Source organism: Phocoena phocoena, chromosome 9, assembly GCF_963924675.1.
Source record: "Phocoena phocoena chromosome 9, mPhoPho1.1, whole genome shotgun sequence".
Classification (NCBI taxonomy): Eukaryota; Metazoa; Chordata; class Mammalia; order Artiodactyla; family Phocoenidae; genus Phocoena; species Phocoena phocoena.
Genome location: NC_089227.1, coordinates 92676460 through 92689542, shown reverse-complemented (window position 1 = coordinate 92689542; position 13083 = coordinate 92676460). Strand labels below are relative to the sequence as shown.

The 13083-nt window shown below is 48.5% G+C and overlaps 1 protein-coding gene across 1 annotated transcript in view; it reads left to right on the top strand.

The window, feature by feature from the left end:
• The window catches only part of DENND2A (DENN domain containing 2A), an 89587-nt gene extending 76800 nt beyond the window's left edge, over positions 1-12787 (top strand). The window contains exons 15-20 of the mRNA XM_065883592.1: positions 4072-4249; positions 5865-5906; positions 9382-9499; positions 9896-10141; positions 11769-11855; positions 12756-12787. Coding sequence (XP_065739664.1) covers positions 4072-4249; positions 5865-5906; positions 9382-9499; positions 9896-10141; positions 11769-11855; positions 12756-12787 — 703 coding nt within the window. The remainder of the gene's footprint in view (positions 1-4071; positions 4250-5864; positions 5907-9381; positions 9500-9895; positions 10142-11768; positions 11856-12755) is intronic.
• Positions 12788-13083: the final 296 nt, after the last annotated feature.

The following is a 13083-nucleotide window of genomic DNA, read 5'->3' as shown; positions in this document are numbered from 1 at the left end:
AGCTGCCACTAGCTGTATTATTTACAGAATCTGACCTTTCCTTATAGTATTTCAAGAGGCAGAACTTTTGTTTAGAATATTGGTGGAGCTGGAAAGCAAGAGGGATGTGACGCTGCCAGCACTGCCCACCTGCCATGTGGCTCCTGACACTCTGGGTTCCACAGGTGCCAGCTAACGAGGTGGCAGTGGGAACCAGGTGTGGAACATTGGGACCCAGCTGCAGCAGCGAATCAGGCTATTCAAAAAACAAACAAACAGAAACCACTTGTTAGGAGAAATCACAAACAGTGGCAGCACCTGGCTACATGGCCAACAGGCCATTGCAGTGAGTTGTCATCAAACTGAGCACAGTTGTCCTTTAGCTCCCTGCGTTCCAGTTAAATGAATGACTTTCTTCTTTCTTTTCGTGACATTTATTCACCGGCCCGATGTATCTAGCTCCGGCGTTGCTCATCATTATCTTCTCAACTTGTTCCAACACCTTCCCAGTCCAGCTGGTTCACGCTCACTGCACCTAAGCCAGGCACACCCTGTCCCCCAACCCCGGCCCTGCAGGGCTTCAGCCAGGAGACACAAAGCGCTGCAGCAGCACAGAGAAGGGAGAACCCATTAGACTTACTCCTTCTAGGGATGAGGCCAAAAGAAAGCAGAAGGGCGGGAGGCCTTTTCTTTGAGTTGGGAAAAAAACAGTTGTATTTTTCTATTGCAGCGACTGAGAAAAACCCAGAGGCTTCTGGCCGTGCCTCTTCGTACCTCCATTCCTCAGTGTGTATCTCTTTACCACCCCAAGTCTGCAGGACTCCTCTGTCCCCACCCTCCCCGCATCCTGAATGCAGAGGTTACTTTAACCTCTTTTATTTAATTTATTTATTATTATTTTAATTTTATTTATTTGTTTATTTGTTTATTGGCTGCGTTGGGTCTTCGTTGCTGTGCACGGGCTTTCTCTAGTTGTGGCGAGCGGGGGCTACTCCTCGTTGTGATGCATGGGCTTCTCATTGCAGTGGCTTCTCCTGTTGTGGAGCACGGGCTCTAGGTGCACAGGCTCCAGTAGTTGTGGCTCGCGGGCTCTAGAGCGCAGGCTCAGTAGTTGTGGTGCATGGGCTTAGTTGCTCCGTGGCATGTGGGATCTTCCCGGACCAGGGCTGGAACTCGTGTCCCCTGCATTGGCAGGTGGATTCTTAACCACTGCGCTGCCAGGGAAGTCCCTACTTTAACCTCTTTTAGCCTCGGGCTTGTTAGTATAAAATTCAAAAGACGATGCACTCCATCTCTAAAATCACTTCCAGGACTAAAATTTTGTGATTCTATAACTTCCCTGGAGTCAAAAATGCTTAAATCACACCTCTGAAATGTAAACGGACTCTTTTTTTAATATTTATTTATGTATTTACGTATTTATTTATTTTTGGCTGCATCGAGTCTTAGTTGCGGCATGCAAGATCTTTCGTTGCAGCTCATGGGCTTCTCTCCAGTTAGGTGCAGGCTCTCTAGTTGTGGTGTGGGCTCCGTAGTTGCGGCACATGGGCTTAGTTGCCCCACAGCATGTGGGATCTTAGTTCCCCGACAGGGATCGGACCCACGTCCCCTGCATTGGAAGGCAGACTCTCAACCACTGGACCACCAGGGAAGTCCCCTGTAAACGGACTGTTAAACATGAGTGCTGCATTTTTATTCTCCTTTAGTGAATTGACTAAAGTGAGAGTTTCAAAGACTTGCTGAAGAGACCATGGATGACAGCGTCTGTGGACTGGACCATCGCATGATCCACTCTTTCTCCAAGTAATATTTAGGAACTTAACAACAAATGTGCTATAAAAAGAGGTGGATTTCATGCACAAGGCTTCCTTCAGGGAATTCCTTCTTAGGGTCTCTTTTAAGGGACTCCCTCTAGTCACTTGGAAATGAAAACCAACATCCTAGTAAAACACGTAAATGTCAAAATTCCAACTCAACCATCACTGTCTACCTGTCTCCACCCCCCGCCCCCACCAGTTCTCTCGTCCAAATCATTGGCTTCCAAGCCTTTTTACTGTAGTCCCCAATAAGAAATACATTTTAGGGGCTTCCCTGGTGGTCCAGTGGTAGAGAATCCGCCTTCCAATGCAGGGGACGCGGGTTCGATTTGGCATGTGGGATCTTCTCGGACCAGGACTGGAACTCGTGTCCCCTGCAGTGGCAAGCAGATTCTTAACCAATGTGCCACCAGGGAAGCCCTGCTTTTTTTATTGCAGTAAAATATACATAACCATAAAATTTACCATTTAAATCATTTTTAAGTGTACGATTCAGTGGCATTAAGTACATTCACGGTGTTTGCAACCATCACTACTATCCCTTTCCAGAGCTTTTTCATCATCTCAGCTATGACTCTGTACCCTTTAAGCAACAATGCAACACTCTCCCTTCCGCCAGCCCCTGCTAACCTCTATTCTACTCTGTCTCTATGGATTTGCCTATCCTAAGTCCCTCATATAAGTGGAATCAAACAATATTTGTCTCTTTCTGCCTGGCTTAATTCATTTTTTAAAAATATTTATTTTATTTATTTATTTTTTAGGCTGTGTTGGTCTTAGCTGTGGCTAAGACGCAGGATCTTCTTTGAGGCATTGCAGGCTCTTTGTTGGGGGGGCGTGGACTTCGCTCTAGTTGTGGCGCTTGCGCTCTCTACTTTATGGCACACGGGCTCTCTAGTTGAGGTGTGGGAGCTCAGTAGTTGTGGCGCATGGTCTTAGTTGCCCCGCAGCATGTGGATGTTAGTTCCCCGACCAGGGACCAAACCCACATCCCCTGTATTGTAAGGCGGATTCTTTACCACTGGACCACCAGGGAAGTCCTTAGCCAATATCTTTTAATCTACCTCCTTTTTCCTTAAGTAAACCAGAGCTAAGTGATTTTTTTAAACGGCCTCAGGAAAGTTTTATGACAATGAGATTATAGGTGCCTGACATCATGGGAACCTAGTAAAGGAGAATTCATTTATCTAGAACTCAGCTTCCCTGCAACGTTACGTAAACAGAGCACAGCTGAGAACCAGGGCAAATGTTCAAAAGATGTCCTAACAAATGAAATGCTGGTTACATGGCCCTGAAGATGACTTGGTATACTCACAGACGAATCCACTGGGCCCTCACTTTTGTTTTATTCTTACCTTAGACATTTCTAACAAGCTTCTGAAGTTTCCAATCCCATAGCATTTTAGAAACAGCATATTAGAATGAGAGGAGAGGGGAGCTGCTGTGAGCAGGCTCAGTAGCGATAAGAAACGACTGCAAGGAAGAAGAGAAAGTCTGCTCTCACTCATCTCGGAAGGCCGCCAGTCATGACTGCGCCGCGGCTCCGCTCCGCAGAACTGATAGCAAAGTGATAATCCCAAATAATCCACCCTTCATTCAACAAACTGAGTTTGAATCCAGGCACTGAGCAAAGCGCTGTGGATCACGCACGATTCATAAGGCCCAGCGTTTGCCAATAAAAGGCTACATTATGGGACTTCCCTGGTGGTCCAGTGGGTAACACTCCACGCTCCCAATGCAGGGGGCCTGGGATCGATCCCTGGTCAGGGAACTAGATCCCACATGCATGCTGCAACTAAAGATCCCATGTGCCACAACTAAGACCCAGCACAGCCTAAATAAATAAATATATATATATATATTTAAAAGGCTACATTATGATCATTCTGCTTTAAGAGAGACTATTTCTCTGAATGTTGTTATTTTTCTGTGTTTTGGATTCTGGGCAAGAAGCAACTGTATGTGAGTTTCGCTTTTACACAAACCGAGCCATTTGGAGCGGACGGCTGCCCATGAATACTGAAGGACTTACCCTGTTTTCCCTTGATCACACCTAGGCTTTCATGCTTGGCGGAGAGACTGTGTGTTTGCATACAAAGCATCTTCAATAAGAGAAGGAGTACCCATGAGAAAAGAGGCTTTTGTTGTTTGGGTGTGTTTTGGGAGGGAGAGGGAATGAATGGGAGCTGGAGTGTGAACAGCTCTCTCTGGCTTCCCCGTGGAGGCTGCCCACCTCCCCTAAATCGGCCCTTTCTCCCCTCTCTCCCCACTGCAGCACCCTGTCCACGTGCTGCCACGCGATGGTGGCAGTCATCTACCCCTTCACCTGGCAGCACACCTACATTCCCGTGCTGCCACCTGCCATGATCGACATCGTGTGCTCGCCAACCCCCTTCCTCATTGGGCTGCTCACCAGCTCACTGCCACTGCTCAGGGAGCTGCCGCTGGAAGAGGTGAGCTCAGGGAGGTCCCCTGTGCCCTGCCTGTGGGGCGGGGCAGAGGGGAGGTGCTGGCTGTCGCTCTGCCAGCAGGCAGGGTCAGGGAGCAGGGGGACCCCACAGCTTTGTCTGGGAGTTAGCCGTCCCAAGTCGGCTTCAGTAGACCCTCAGTGACTGCAGACTCGGTTTCCCCTCTAAATGAGCCTACTGCCATGTATACCCATTGAGAAGGGCAGCAATCAACAAGTTACCCAGATTTTAATACACCTAATCCGTAAATAGCCATCCGCCCTATCCTTCCCTTCTCCACCCTGCAGCACCGGGGGAAGACAGCACACAAAGAGCTAACAATAACTGGAAACTATCTTTGGGCTAATAACGAAGTCTTGACAAAGACTGTGCTCCTACAAGGAGGTCCTTTTCCATATCAATTAAAAAGACCACAACCAAAATGTTTTTAATGATCGAGTTCTGGATTTTCAAGTTAGCATCCAAGTGAGGAAAGCCCTTGGCATTTCTGTGATTATTTAGTCCCAGCCCCTTCCTCTAAATAGTCTGTCCCCGTGTACTGAGAACTCCAGCAGTCAGAGCAGAACCGTGGGGACTGAATGACGCTGCGCAGTCCTGAACCCCCAGGGGACCCCTGGGCCTGAAATCCTCCCCGTGTCCCCAGATGCAGCTCCTCTAATTGCCCAGAGAGTCCAAGTCCCGTTAAATATTAACCATCAGACTCAGGTCTTTGAGTGTGGGTTTGTGAACTGCAAAGAGTTTGCCTGGGTACCCTCAATCCCGCAAATGGCTCAGTTCTACCCCAGGAGAAGGTGTGAGAAGGAAGGAGAGCGCTCCCTTAACTCCTGGGCCATGTGTCAGAGCCCATGATTCCCGCTGCTGGTGCAATCATGGTGGCCATCCAGGCCCCCTGCTCATCCTCCATCAGAGCCAGTGGCCCACGCTGAGGCCTGGGGCTCGGCCACTTGCCTGATCCTATGAGTGAGCGCCTCCTTAAGTTTCGTGCCCTAGGCCCTTCACTTGCTTCACCCTAGTTGTGGCTCTGGGTCTCAGCCTCACTCTGAGAAGGGAGGAGGGAGGTGCTTTAGCCTGAAAGCCTTGACTCATGGAAGCCCAGCACCTGTAGCTTGACTTACTCTCCCATTGGGTCCAGTCCTCTGGGTCTCTCCCCTCCTACCCCATTAAAACAAATGACAGGGCTAAGTGTGTCACTGGGAGGTAGGAGGAGGGAGGCCTGGGGGGTGGGGAGGTGGCAGAACCGAGTGGAATGGGAACGATGGGGGGCTGTGGCCTCTGGCGCCTCCTCAGTGACCCACACGCTAAAAAACAGCAGCTTTGCCTCAGCCAGTCTGAGAACAGGGCAGGGAGTCCAGCCTGTGGCCCACACATGTCCCAGCCTGCAGTTACAGTGTTGAAAGTGTGTGTTTCTGGAAAGCCCTTTGCCCCACCTCCCCTCTTCATCGTTTGTGGCTACAGTGGCAATGTCAGGAAACCACAAATGGCCCCCTCCACCCCCAGCCCTGCTGCCACTCTGGGTGCCAAGAAGGAAGAAGGCTAAGAGTCCATCTCTGTATCCCAGAAGCCCTGGTAACAATAATAGTCCCTTTTCCTTATCTCATAGGTCCTTGTGGTCGACCTTGTCAACAATCGGTTCCTCAGACAGGTGAGTAAGAAGTGCAGCTTCAACCCACTGCTTGCTCTGTTTTCAGCTCTTTGTTATTTGGAGCTCAGCTTTCCAGCTGCGGAAAGGCTCCCTTGTGTGCCTGAAATTGCACAACAGGTCAAGGGGCTTGGGCAGTCCCTGGCCAGGGCTTGACTGAAGATAGGACAGAAGACGGGGCCAAAGAGGAGGGCTTTGGACAAAGGATTGATTCCCACGTGTTCTGTCATAAAACGGTTTACTGACAATTAGAATCTTTGTGTAGGTTATAACTATGGACACTTGTCTTTTTTCAACATGCTTTTCAATAATATTTGATAACAAATTTCATGATATAATATGAAGTGGAAAAATCAGGATGCAAAATTGTATGCACTATTTTGCTGACCTTGTTTTTTTAAAAAAGAATAGAAACAAGAAAGAAAAAATATATATATATATATAAAACTCTAAAAAAGATTGGAAGGAAAACTCACCAAAACATTAATTCTGGTTGTCTTGGGATGGGAGACTGAAAAGGAGACAGATTATGAGTGATTTTTAATTGTTTTGATACTTTCATATATTTTCTATAATGATTATAAACTACTTTCATTATCAGAGAAAGTAATACACAGTTAGTTTCTTGTTATCACTTGCCAGAAAGGCCTGACTCCTATCAGATCTTGCAAAGAATCATTATATAAAGGCTTTCTGGGCATTCTGAAGGACTGCTTTTACACTTGGAATGGCCACTGAAAAGTTATATGTGTTAATGCCTTTTTTTTATCATTAGTTCCGTCTACTTTCACTTCCCAGAGCCCCTCTGGGTAGGCCCATCCCAAGGCCTTCCTGCTTTGAGACCCAGATCATAAAGCCAGCTTTAAAAAATACTGGTCATCTGCCCTGACCCGAGTCCCCGGATTAGAACTAGCCACCCCATGGGGTGGGAGGTAGGGGACAGTGGGAAACATTGATTGAGGAGCCAATAGGTGCCAAGCACTTTCACAAATTAATTGTGTTGCATTTAATCTCCCCCCCAGCTTTATTGAGATATTATTGACACATATCATATGTAAGTTTAAAATGTACAACATGATGATTTGATGTACATACACGCTGAGAAATTATAACCACAATATGGTTTGTTAACCCCCCATTGCCTCACATAATTACCTTTTTTGTGTAGTGATAACATTTAAGATCTACTCTCTTAACAACTTTCAAGTATATGTTAACTATGGTCACCAAACTGTACATTAGATTCCCCAGAATTTATTCATTTTATAGCGGGAAGTTTGTACCCTTTGACCAACATTTCCCCATTTCCCTCACCCTTCAGCCCCTAGTAGCCACCATTCTACTCTCTTATTTTTATGAGTTCAGTTCATATATATATATATAACTTTTTTTTTTTTTGGCTGCACTACGGGGCTTGCAGGATCTTAGTTCCCTGACCAGGGATTGAACCCGGGACCCTGGCAGTGAGAGCACTGAGTCCTGACCACTGGACGAGCAGCAAATACCCAGAGTTCAGTTTTTTTAGATTCCACGTATAAGTGAGAACATACAGTATTACCTTTTGCTGTCTTATCTACTTCACTTAGTATTAGTCTATCCATGTTATCACAAAAGTCAGTATTTCTTTTTTTTTTTTGCGGTACGCGGGCCTCTCACTGTTGTGGCCTCTCCTGTTGCGGAGCACAGGCTCCGGACGCGCAGGCTCAGTGGCTATGGCTCACGGGCCCAGCCGCTCCGCGGCCTGTGGGATCTTCCCGGACCCGGACATGAACCCGTGTCCCCTGCATCGGCAGGCAGACTCTCAAACACTGCGCCACCAGGGAAGCCCAGTATTTCTTTCTTTTTTATGGCTGAATAATATTCCATTGTGCGTATGTGTATCTATGTGTATATATACACATACACATGTATATACACGTACATACACATCTATAAAAACGTCTATTCATGTCCTTTGCACATCTTTTTTTCTATTGAGTTGTATGAGTGCCTTATGTATTTTGGATAGTAACCCCTTATCAGACATATGCTTTACAAATATATTCTCCCATTCTGTAGTTGCCTTTTCATTTTGCTGATTGTTTGTTTTATTGTGCAGAAGCTTTTTAGTGTGATGTACTCTCACTTGTTTACTTTTGCTTTTGTTACTTGTGCTTTTGGTATCAGATCCCAAAAAACTGTTGCTAAGATCGATATCAAGGAGCTTTTCACCTATATTTTCTTCTAGTAGTTTTACAGTTTCTGTTCTTACATTTAACTCTTTAATCCAATTCTTTTTAATCCACATAATTTTTGTGAGTCATATAAGATGGGGTCCAATTTCATTCGTATAAGACAGGGGTCCAATTTCATTCCTTCGTATGTGGATGTCCAGTTTTCCCAACACCATTTATTTAAGAAACCATCCTTTCAGACTTCCCTGGTGGCACAGTGATTAAGAATCCGCCTGCCAGTGCAGGGGACATGGGTTCGATCCCTGGTCCGGGAAGATCCCACGTGCCGCGGAGCAACTAAGCCCATGTACCACAACTACTGAGCCTGTGCTCTAGAGCCCATGAGCCACAGCTACTGAGCCCCCATGTCACAATTACTGAAGCCCATGCACCTAGAGCCCGTGCTCTGCAACAAGAGAAGCCACCGCAATGAGAAGCCTGCACACCGCAAGGAAGAGTAGCCCCCACTCGCCGCAACTAGAGAAAGCCCACACACAGCAATGAAGACCCAGTGCAGCCAAAGATAAATAAATAAATAAATTTATTTTTTTTTAAAAAAAGAAAGAAACCATCCTTTCCCCATTAAATATTCAGCTCCCTTGTCAAATATTAGCTGACCATATATGTACGGGTTTATTTCTGGGCTCTCAATTTTGTTCTGTTCGTCTATATGTCTGTTTTTTTGCCAGTACCATACTATCTTGATTACGGTAGCTTTGTGATAAAGTTTGAAATCAGGAATTATGATGCCTCCAGCTTTGTTCTTCTTCCCCAAGATTGTTTTGGCTATTCAAGGTCTTTTGTGGTTCCATACAAATTTTACGATTGTTTTTTCTATTTCTGTGAAAAATGTCATTGGAATTTTCATAAGGATTGCATTGAATCTATAGATGGCTTTAAGTAGTATGGACATTTTAACAGTGTTTATTCGTTCAATCCATGGGCACAGAATATCTTTCCATTAATTTATATCTTCTTCAGTTTCTTTCATCACCGTCTTATATGGTGCATTTAATCTTCACGGTGAGGTAGATGCTGATTGGTAGCCCATTTTACAGGTGGGGAAACTGAGGCTCACATAGCTTGTAAAAAGTGGAATCAAGATTCAAACCTCAGACCTCTAGTTCTAAGTTGTGTTCTTTCCACTAAACCAGGAACCCTGCCAGGCCTGCCCTGCAGTGTCCAATGTGTCCTGCTGGCCAGGATGCAGCCACCATCCCCAGAAGCACTGGGGCGATGGCCCACCTGTTTTTTCTGCTTTACAGATGGATGACGAGGATTCCATTCTGCCCCGGAAGCTTCAGGTAGCCCTGGAACACATTCTGGAACAGAGGAATGACCTGGCTAGTGACCAGGATGACAGGTCCCCAGACTGCAAGCGTGGTAAATGCTCATCCACCTCCCAGACCTCACCCCCTCTTCCATCATTGGAGTCAGGGAGCAAATGGACTATGGGCATCTGTCCCACTTGGCACTGGGTTAAGCAGGAAAATAGGCAAGAGAGGTATACAGGGAGAGAGGCTGGGCGCTCGTCCCCTTTATCAGGACCTCTTTCTAACAATAAGCTGTGGGGAAGACTTTTCCCACCCCATTTTGGCCCTAAAATATCTGTTTAAAGGTGGGGAAGAAATGAATGCTCACTGTGGGTAATCTTTTTGTGGATCATTGCAGTTTGCCATCCAGGGAGCTAGCATCCTTGTCTTAGTGCCTGGCTTGTCCCAAAGGCTCTGCCTCAGCCCTCCGCCCTCAGCGGTCCTGGTCCTTCCCCATTTTGCTCAGGCCCCGAGTCCAGCCCCTTGAACGAAGTGGTATCCGAAGCCTTTGTCCGCTTCTTCGTGGAGATCGTGGGCCACTACTCGTTGTTCCTGACGGCAGGCGAGCGAGAGGAGAGGACCCTGCAGCGAGAGGCCTTCCGCAAAGCCGTCTCCTCCAAGAGCCTCCGCCGGTTCCTGGAGGTCTTCATGGAGACCCAGACGTTCCGGGGCTTCATCCAGGAGCGGGAGCGGCGCCGGCAGGATGCCAAAGGTCAGGAGGCATGTTCCCTGTGGGGGGCTGAGGCAGCCAGAGATGCCCAGACCCCGGGTGGGTGTTGAGCAGGGCGGAAGGTCATGGGCCAGGGCACGGATGGGAACAGCATGCAGCCTTCTCTGGAGGACGTTCATTCTCACCACCTCTGAGCTGGGGAAACTGCCCCTGTGTCCTGCCGTCTCCTCAGGCGTCGCTTCTCCTCTGCTTCCCATTCCCAGAACCACACTGCAGGTTCTGGTGGCAAGTTCCCTCCTGTTCTATTCTCCCCAGCTCAGCGAAAGTCTCAAGGACATCCTTCCCTTCCCCTCTCTGTGGCGCCTCTTCTCCTTTTCCTCAGGCCTCCTCTGGTTCCCTCTGCCCTGCTTCCTCAGCCTCTCCTCCGGGACCTGGGGATCGGATAGAGGAGGGGAGGACAGCCCCACGCCCTCCGCTGTACGTGGTGCCACTGAGCCCAGCGGGCTGGCCATGGGGGAGGCAGGACGGCAGAGACTGCCCCAACCTGCGGGGTTTGTGGGTCATCGCTCCACGAGACCGCCCAGCCCCGCCCCAGCCCTCGCTCTGTGAGGTTCCCCTGTCTCTCCTAGCCTCCCTGTCCCTGTTGCTGGACTCCATCACGCTTCTAGTGATGGAGGAGCAGGGAGTGTGCACCAGGAGGATGAAACCGTTCCCATCTCTTTCTTACATCATTTTAAGTCCTTGTGGGAATCTAAAAATTAGAAGTGTCAGTAAAGGCTATCCCAGATGGGAGCTAGACCCGAGAAGGGGAAAGATGCTCAACACTGAGGAGATGCCTCACAGTGGCCAGGGGTGGGGGCCAGGGAAGCAGCTGGCCCAGGCCTTGGTGTCCTCTGGGGCTGCGATTGCAGAGACTGATCTGAGGAACCAAAGCTCTAAATTCCCAGAGCTCTTCGCAAGGCAGAAAGGGAGTCTGTCACACTTCAGGTGTTCTGATGAGTGCTATCTGAAGAGACAAAAGAAAATGGATTAGCGAGTATGAGTCCCACAACTCCTGATGAAAGGATTCCTTTTAATAGAAGACCTGCTGGGTACACAGATCACTATTTGATAGAGAGAGCGAGACATAAGGCTTAAAAGTAGCACAGAAGGAGCCCCGTCTGTGGAAGATCAGTAAGAGATGAAGACAGCATGCCTGAGGCTCCAGTCCCGGGTGAGAACTGAAGGGCCCTCAGAGGTGGCCTGTCCGCCCTCCTGAGTCTGCAGATGGCAGCCGGGTTCCCAGGAGGCCAAACCACTTGGCCAGGGGCCCTCTTATGGGAGAATGCGAGGAAAAGGGAGCCCTCAGGAGCTCCCGAGCCAAGGCCGTCTGGTTCATCTTTGAAACCGCGGGCCTGGCACAGTGTACATGCTTGCAAGGCGTTTGTCCAGTAAAGATAGGATTTCACATACGAGCTAGCTTTACAGCTTTCCAAAGACACTTATTGCACAGGTTGGACAATCATAAGGGCAGTACAAGCCCTTATAAATCTCATGATTCAGAGCATGTTTATAGGAGCAACTTCATCTCAGAAGCAAGGTTTCTCTTTCCTGTGGCAGTAAGGAAATGGATATGTCTAGAAGCACGAAGAGAAGGAACTAAAATGGCTGGGATTTCTCTTATCAACAGGTCTTTTTGAGGTCCGAGCCCAAGAGTACCTGGAAACACTCCCCAGTGGAGAACACAGTGGTGTCAACAAGTTCCTGAAGGGACTAGGTGAGGCCTAGGGGTCTCGGTTCCTATCAACAGCCTCCGAGCCATGGGGTCTTGGCCAGTTCCCTCCCCTAGAGCCGGGGCCTAATAATACAGAGCTCTGAGGCCTGCACCGAGTGGGCCAAGTCAGCATTTTACCCACCTGTTCTAATCTGTCCCCAGATCGTAAGCAAAGGACACAAATGGCCCCCTCCCTGCTTTCCTGGGCCCCTGGCTGCCTTGCTGTTCTTTCACTATTATCTCCCACACTCTTAAACCTTCTGGGGTATTGGGCTTAGAAGCATGATGAATGGAACCAGAGAAAGGTGTCTGGCAGTAAAGACCTGGACCAGCCTCCAGATGATGCCCCCAAAAAGTGGAAATGTAAGAATTTTAATAAGGACTGCAGTTTAATCAGGATAAAGGCCCTTACTAGGAAAGAGAGGAGGAGAAGAAAGAGAAAAAGATGAAGGAGGAAGCAGGCCCCAGTAAGGAAGAACTGCAGTGAGGAGGACCCCACGGAGGACTTGCAGGGGCCGTGCCGGTGCCTCGGCCAGGATGGCCAGCTGCCTGGGAAGGGACCGCCTACCTCCCGTGCTGCTGGGAGTTTTCTCCTCACTTGGCTCTCAGGGATGTGTTACAGTCAGTGCTTCCTGTATCACCGTTTCAGAAGCAACATCTACAGCTCTGACATGCTTCCTTTCAAAACTCCCCAAGTCTGAGGAAGACCCCTTTTCACGGGGAGGCACGAGGAGGGCAGCCAGGCAGGGCGAAGTCCCCCAACTTCTCCTGAGCTCTGGGGTGAAGCTCTGGGCGGGGGGGGGGGAGGCCACACTTGTCTGCACTGCCTCTGGGGTGAAAAGGGCAGGATTTAACTCAGCCCCTTTGTCTGCCTGGTGAAATGTTCTCACTTTCTTTTTTTAGGCAATAAAATGAAGTTTCTCCACAAGAAATAGCCCTCAGTCCAGCCTCCAGGGAGAACTTTTCCTAGGGCAACCGCGTGTCTTAAAAACAGTCCTGGTGGTCTTTCTGAAATGTTGGGTCCTTGGTTGTCCCAGGGGCTGGGATAAAGGCCGGGATGATTTCCGGCCACCACTGGGCTCTCCCCAGGACCCGGGACCCCCCGAGCCACCGGAAGGTGCCGCTTCTTTAGAACAGCACTGGAAATGGGACCTGAGACCAGGCACATTCAAACGGATTGCTTTGGTTGTTGGTTTTGGGTTTTTTTAATTTTTTTAATCTTAGATATTAA